This window comes from Orycteropus afer, unplaced genomic scaffold (assembly GCF_000298275.1).
Source record: "Orycteropus afer afer isolate SDZICR_OR568_19922 unplaced genomic scaffold, OryAfe1.0 scaffold00003, whole genome shotgun sequence".
Classification (NCBI taxonomy): domain Eukaryota; kingdom Metazoa; phylum Chordata; class Mammalia; order Tubulidentata; family Orycteropodidae; genus Orycteropus; species Orycteropus afer.
In genome coordinates, this window is record NW_006921590.1 from 33,632,099 (window position 1) to 33,639,623 (window position 7,525).

A 7,525-nucleotide genomic window follows, 5' to 3' on the forward strand; every position below is an offset into this window, starting at 1 on the left:
TATTAAACTTTGGTCTTCTATGCATTTGCTTGTTTTTGTCTTTTTATATAAGTGAAGGCATACAATATTTGTCCTTTTGTGATTGACTTATTTCACTCAGTGTAATGTCTTCAAGCTCCATGTGATGGGTACTCTTAATATCTCTGTTTTGTAGTTGAAGTAGGCATGGCTAGGTTAACCAGCTTGTATAAGGCCACACAGCTTCAAACTCACGGCACTTGACTTTCACTTAGAGAAACAGGATAGCATTGTGGTTCCAATTCAGATTGTATCTCTCACTGAGAATAGTTGGATTAGATTCTCTGTCTTGATTTTCAGCTGGACAGTTGGGTATCAGTTGAATCGTAGTCTCATTTAAAACAGAATTTTACACCCCCAGGTCTGAACCAAATACCAGAGAAATAATCTTCATTTCTTTGGCATTTTTTTTAAACTCAAATCATTTTAGACTGTAAACTTCTCCTTCATAGTTGATGCCACATTTTGAGGTTTGGTCATCTTAGACGTTTCCATTCTCTGTGTTCATTTCCTTTCAAAATGTAAAGTCAACAATCTAAACTTGTAATTAGTTCAACTCTTCCCTCACTCATTTTCTTTCTTATTAAGATTACTTATGACAATTTACTTAAATTTCATTTTTAAAACCTACGAATTTTTTTCTTCATATTTCTTTTAAAAGTCTTAGAATTTTTGAGATCTTCTTTCCTCTTATCTAGAACTTCACTGTCTAATATGGTAGCCATTAGCTGGCTGTAGCTACTAAATTTAAATTAGTTATAATGGGAAAAAAGTTGAATAGGTAATTCTGAGAAGAAAATATAGGACTAGTTCCATATCATCATGTTCCCAGGCATAGGCACAAAAGTAGCCTGGGATCATCTTGGACAAGGATGGCGATAAAAAAGGCATGACCTGGTGAAATCCGAATAAGGTCTGTAGTTTAGTTAACATTGTTGTTGTTGTTGTTGTTGTTTGCCGTCGAGTCGGCCCCGACTCATAGCGACCCCTCCTTGGGTTTCCGAGGCAGTATCACTACGGAAGTAGGTTGCCAATCTTCCTTCCGAGGAGTGGCTGGTGGGTTTGAACCGCCAGCCTTCTGGTTAGCAGTCAAGTGCCTTAGGCACTATGCTACCAGAGCTCCCTTAGTTAACATTACCAATATAAATTACCAATATAAATCTCCTGGTTTTGTTTATTGTACTATGGTTATGTAGGATGCTATCACTGGGGAAAGCTGGGTAAAGGGTACTTACAAATTTTCTGTCCTATCTTTTCAACTTCTATGTGAATCTAAAAGTATTTCAAAATAAAAAGATTTTTAAAAATTAAATAGAATTAAAATTCAGTTGTTCCATTGCACTAGCTACATTTAAAGTGCTTAATAGCTTAATAGTGGCTAATAGCAACCACATCACATAGTTTAAATATAGAATGTTTCCATCAGTGGTTTTATTGGACAGCACTAGTCTGAAAGCACGTGTCTGATCCTGAATTTCAGAGTAACACAGTTGTTTTCTTGTCAGGTTAAGAATTCATCTGACATACACATTTTGATAGGTATCTGGATATTTAAATTTTCCAAGAGTCCTATATTTTGCTTCTGGACTGGTTTTATCATCTATTAGGAAATACTTACAGTATCCCTCATATAACTATTTCAGTACACTTTCTCAATAGTATCCTTTGTGTTTTCCCTCCTGCTTTACTTAGCCAAATGTTCTTTCAAGGTCTTGGCTTTCTGGAAAGGTACATAGTTTTTAATATTTGATGCTATTTCTTTCTTGTCTTCTGGCGGTACATATTTTGAGAAAGTAATTCTTTCCATTGCCATATTCTAGTCTGTTGTCCCATAATACTTACTCTTTTTTTGGTTTCTTTGTTATTTTCACTTGACATTATTAGGCACCTCCTTTACTGTAGTACTTTTTTCCACTTGAACTTCTTCTGTCTGTGTAGTATCCCATTTTATAATTCTGTATGGGCTACAATCTGAAATTTGAAGATAAGGAAGTAGAGGATGAGACAGCTCAAGATCCATTCACACAGAAACAAAGTTAAGATACTGAAGAACAAGAAGAATGTGTGTGCCCACCTGAAGAAAACCACAAAGAGATAAAGAAGCACTCAGATTAAGATGTATATCTTCCCTTATATAGAATCTGAATATTATATTGATATAAATATTACTTCAAAATAATTCCTGAATTGTTGAAGTTATAATAAAAATTCCAGTAGGATTTTTCTTTGTTGTCATTGTGTTGCTCTTGAGTCAATTCTGACTCATGGCAATTCCATGTGGCAAAGCAGAGCAGCTGTAATCTTTAAAGAAGCAGATCACCAGATCTTTCTCCCACAGAGTCACTGGGTGGGTTTTATTTGCCATCCTTTCACTTAGCAGCTAAGTGTTTAACTATTTGTGTCAGCAGTCTCCTTAAAACTTGACAATTCAAAAGTTAATCTGGAAGACAATCACAGAACATTTGGAAACCAAAAATGAAAAAAAAAAAATTAGGGATCTGGCACGTAATCCCAGATAGTAAAACTTAGTAAGACAGTAGTATAATATTGGCACAAAAACAGAGTAATTGTTGGATCTAAACAACTAGGAAATATGTTTTAAGTAGTGTAAAAATTCAACTCAAGAAAGGATTCTTTATGAATTAACTGATAACAGGATGCACTAAGTTCCTAATATGTAAATGGGCAAAGGACATGAGTAGACAGTTCACCAAAGAAGAGAGATAACTAATAAATAGGCAAAATAAACAGAGTTTTCTGGGATTAGAGAAATACAAATGAAAACAATAAAGTATAGTTGATCTCTGAACAACATGGGTTTGAACTGCATGGGTCCATTTACACACATATTTTTTTCAATAAATATACTGGAAAAATTTTTGGAGATTTGTGACAGTTTGAAAAAACCTGCAGGCAAACTGCATAGCCTAGTAATATTGAAAAATTAAGAAAAAGTTAAGTATATCATGAATGCATAAAATTTATGTTGATACTAGTCTATTTTATCATTTACTACCATAAAATATACACAAATCTATTATAAAAAATTAAAATTCATCAGAACACTTACAGACTGTACATGGTGCCATTTTCAGTCAAGAGAAATGTAAGCAAAAGTAAAGATGCAGTATTAAATAATAACTGCATAAAATTAAAAAAATAAAGGAATACTTAAATTCTTTACACTTGATGGAGAGAGAAAGAAGTATCTGGATGGGACAGGATCAGAGAGGATGAGATCAAGAAATGTAATGAAGATTGTTCTTTCTGTCTCATATAGTGAGAAAAGAGAAGATGATGGGAGATTGATTTCCAAGTGTAGATGAAGTTGTAGAACCAAGAACAGGCTCTGTGTGTTGGGAGTCTCTTTATCGAAACTAAGTTGATGGAAACAAAAGATTGGTGCAGAAAACAAGGTTGTAGATGGATGGAAATAGATGTTGAAGGGCTTGAAAATGAAGCAGAGGAGTTAGACTGCATATAAGGTATGAAAAACTTACCGTCATTGAGTCAGTTCTGACTCATAGCAACCCCCGTTGGGTTTCCGAGGCTGTAAATCTTTACGGAAGTAGATTGCTCCATCTTCCTTCCACAGAGCAACTGGTGTGTTTGAACTGCTAGCTTTCTGGTTAGAAGCTAAATGTCTTAACCACAACACAACCAGAGCTCCTTATGAGATCCAAAGGAAGAGAAAATCAAAGATTGTCTCCATATAAGAAATATTTCCTTTTAATTGTTTTCTTTTCTTTGTTTTTTATTATAGGTTTCTCTATCAATCACAGAAAAATGGATCATTTAAACCTTTGGAGGAATTCATTATCACAGTACTTCTATACTACCAACTAAGATTCATGGCAGCAAATTCATGATAATAAATTTCTACTTTATATTATGGAATTGCTGAAGACCTAAACAATGATATTCTGTCACAAAAATAATCTATAGTATCATGATTTTGCTAGATAAAACTAAAAACCACAATTAATATTCTACTTTAAATTATTAGACTTGCTAATACAAACACACATGTGCAACAGCTACTGTATTATGACAGTTACGCAACCTCAGATTTAGATGGTTTCTTTTGTGGAAAAAGTCATTTTATTTGCAAGAATCCACTGAACATTGTCAGATATATTTTCAGCTAAGTGTCATTAGGAAAATTTACTTGAAACTGGAGTTCTAGAAAATTCCAAGTTCTGCCACTAAGTGGATTTGATATTATGGCAGCAACTTACAGACTTGTGGTCAGTAGTGTGAACCACTACAGCAGTGTGGTGATAGACCGGCGTTTTGAGCAGGCTATACATTATTGCACTGGAACCTGCCACACTTTCATGCATGGAGTTGACTGCGTGGTGGTACATCATAGTGTTTGTGCAGACCTCTTACATATCCCTGTGTCTCAGTTCAAAGATGTGGATCTGAACTCAATGTTTCTACCCCACGAAAATGGGCTTTCCTCAGCTGAAAGTGACTATCCCCATCAAGCCCTCACAGGTATACCCAGGATCAAGAAAGGATCTGCAATTCAGAATACTTGTAACTTAAAGGACATTGCAGGGGAAGCAATCAGTTTTGCCAGTGGGAAAATAAAAGAATTTTCCTTTGAAAAACTTAAAAACTCTAACCATGCAGCTTATAAAAAGGGAAGGAAAGTTAAGTCTGACTCATTTAATAGGAGGTCAGTTGATTTTGACTTGCTCTGTAGTCATTATAACAATGATGGAAACTCCCCATCCTTTGGTTTACTCCGGAGTTCCTCAATGGAGGAAAAATCTTTGTCTCATAGAAACTCACTTGATCTGAACCTGACTTCCATGCTTCTTCAAAATTTCTCTGAAGAAGACCTGGTTACTCAGATTTTGGAAAAACATAAAATAGATAACTTTTCTTCTGGGACAGACATAAAGATGTGCTTAGACATTTTGCTGAAATGTTCTGAAGATTTGAAAAAATGCACAGACATCATAAAACAATGCATAAAGAAAAAGTCAGGAAGTAGCATCAATGAAGGAAGTGGTTATGATGCGATTTCTAGCTCTGAAACTGTCTATATGAATGTAATGAGCAGATTAGCATCCTATCTGAAAAAGTTACCATTTGAATTAGTGCAGTCTGGACATAATGAGGCTATAGATTTAACAGAACTGGTCAGTAATATGCCGAGTTTACAACTGACACCCTTCTCCCCAATATATGGCACTGAGCAGCCCCCTAAATATGAAGATGTTGTCCAGCTCTCAGCTGCTGAGTCTGGGCAGTTTCAAGTTACTGAATTGCAAAATGACAAGCACAGTTCTAGGAAAACGGACAATGTAAAATCCATTCTAAATGATTCTACAAATTCCTTATATAACTTTGAGGTAAATGATCCCAGAACTCTAAAAGCTGTCCAGCTTCAGTCGCAGACGTTAACCATGAACCCTTTAGAAAATGTTTCTTCTGGTGACTTAATGGAGACTCTTTATATTGAAGAAGAATCAGATGGAAAGAAAGCATTAGATAAAGGCCAAAAGACAAAGAATGGACCCAGTCAGGAATTGGTAAAGGTAAATCAAGATAGAGCAGAATTTTCAGACCACGGTACTCATCTTAAAAAATGTTCTGCCTCAATGCAAAATGAAATTGATAAGATATTTGAGAAACCAGTTGTTAATCTACCTGAAGAAGACCTTAAATCAAAAGTTCCTAAAGCTAAAGAGGGAGACCACAGAGATTTTATGAATCCTAACAGTCAGGAAGAGATAGATAAATTGTTAATGGATTTAGAATCTTTTTCACAAAAAATGGAGACCTCTCTAAGAGAGCCACTTGCTAAGGGTAAAAACTCAAATTCTCTAAATAGTCATAGTCAGTTGACTGGTCAGATCTCTGTAGATCTTGAGCCTAAATCTAAAGCCTCTTCACCTTCAGAAAAAGTTACACCTTCCTGTCTAACAAGGATCATTGAAACTAATGGACACAAAATAGAGGAAGAGGATCGAGCCCTCTTACTGCGAATTCTAGAAAGCATTGAAGACTTTGCTCAAGAACTAGTTGAATGCAAATCAGTCAGAGGGAGCCTATCACAGGAAAAGGAAATGATGCAGATTCTACAGGAGACCTTAACACCTTCCTCCCAGGCCAATTTATCCATCTGTAGAGGTCCTATTGGTGATAAAGCCAAAGACACGACTTCAGTGGTTTTGATTCAGCAGACTCCAGAGGTGATTAAGGTAAGACCCAACAATCTTCAGTTTTAAGCAATCTTAAAAGAAATTTTTAACATTTGCAAAGTTTATAAACAAAACTTTTTGTTATTTATAAACTATTTGTGATCATCATTTTATGTTCTACTAAGCCTCCTGTCCTATCTTAGGAATGGACTCACTCACTTCCAGTAAAAGGCAAAGGCTTTAAAGCCAGCCAGGCTGGTTTCAACTGCCCTGCCCTGTCACCTCTCCTGCTTTCATCTTCTTAGCTGTGTGACCAGAAGAAAGTTACTTAAGCTCAATTGCCTCATCTATATAATGGAATTAATAAGGATCACACACACATGCACACACACGAAAAACAGCAAATCCATTGCTGTTGGGTCAGTTTTGATCATGGTGAGCCCACATGTTTCAAAATAGAACCGTGCTTTACTGGATTTTCAGTAGCTGTAATCTTATGGAAGTAGATCACCAGGCCGTTTGTCCATGGAGTAGGTGTTTAATGTTAGTCCTCACCTTCCCTCCCCAGTTAACCAATAGAACATTCATTACTGCGTGCCTATGCAGACCTATTTAAGGTGAAGTGTGAAGAGGGGAGAGCATAAAATATAGTTAGGGAGACAAAACTAACATACTTAAAAGAGTGCACAAGAACGTAAGCACAAGTCTAAGAGTAATTTCAGTGTAATAGGCCTTCAGTGCCAGTGAGAATAAATATCATCTAGAGTCAGGATAGATGTTTGTTTTGTTTGTGTGTGTGTGTGTGTGTGTGTGTTTAATTGTGATATGGGTGAAGGTTTACATAGCAAATTCACTTTCCATATAGCGGTTCACATATACTTTGTCTCATGACGTTGACCACAGTTTACCACAATGCAACAGCTCACCTCCCACTTCCTTCCCATAGTTACCTCTTCCCAGTGTCCATCCCTCCATACTCTCCTGCCCCTTGAGCTATCACCCTGTGCATAAGCAGCCCTTCTTTCTCCCATGATTGTTCTCTCCAAGGAGTGTATCTGCTTGAGGTAATGTTCAACTCATATGCCTGTCTTTTGTTTGGCTGGAAACCACAGTTGTGGGTTCAACTCCAGACCTGAAGGGCAGGTAGGGGCCATAGTCTCAGTGGTTCCACCAGGCTCTATCGGACCAGCAAACCTAGTCCTCCCCCTTTTTTTTTTCTCCAAATGATTTTGAGTTTTGTTCCACATTGTTCTCCCTCTCCATCAAGGATCTCCTACATAGATCCCCTTCCAAGTGGATGACAGTGGTAGCCGGGCACCATCTAGTTCTTCTGGTCTCATAGTCATATA

General features: G+C 36.6%; 1 protein-coding gene across 1 annotated transcript in view; it reads left to right on the forward strand.

The window, feature by feature from the left end:
- Positions 1–4,241: 4,241 nt before the first annotated feature.
- The window catches only part of PPP2R3A (protein phosphatase 2 regulatory subunit B''alpha), a 203,251-nt gene continuing 199,967 nt past the window's right edge, over positions 4,242–7,525 (forward strand). The window contains exon 1 of the mRNA XM_007937128.2: positions 4,242–6,236. Coding sequence (XP_007935319.1) covers positions 4,242–6,236 — 1,995 coding nt within the window. The remainder of the gene's footprint in view (positions 6,237–7,525) is intronic.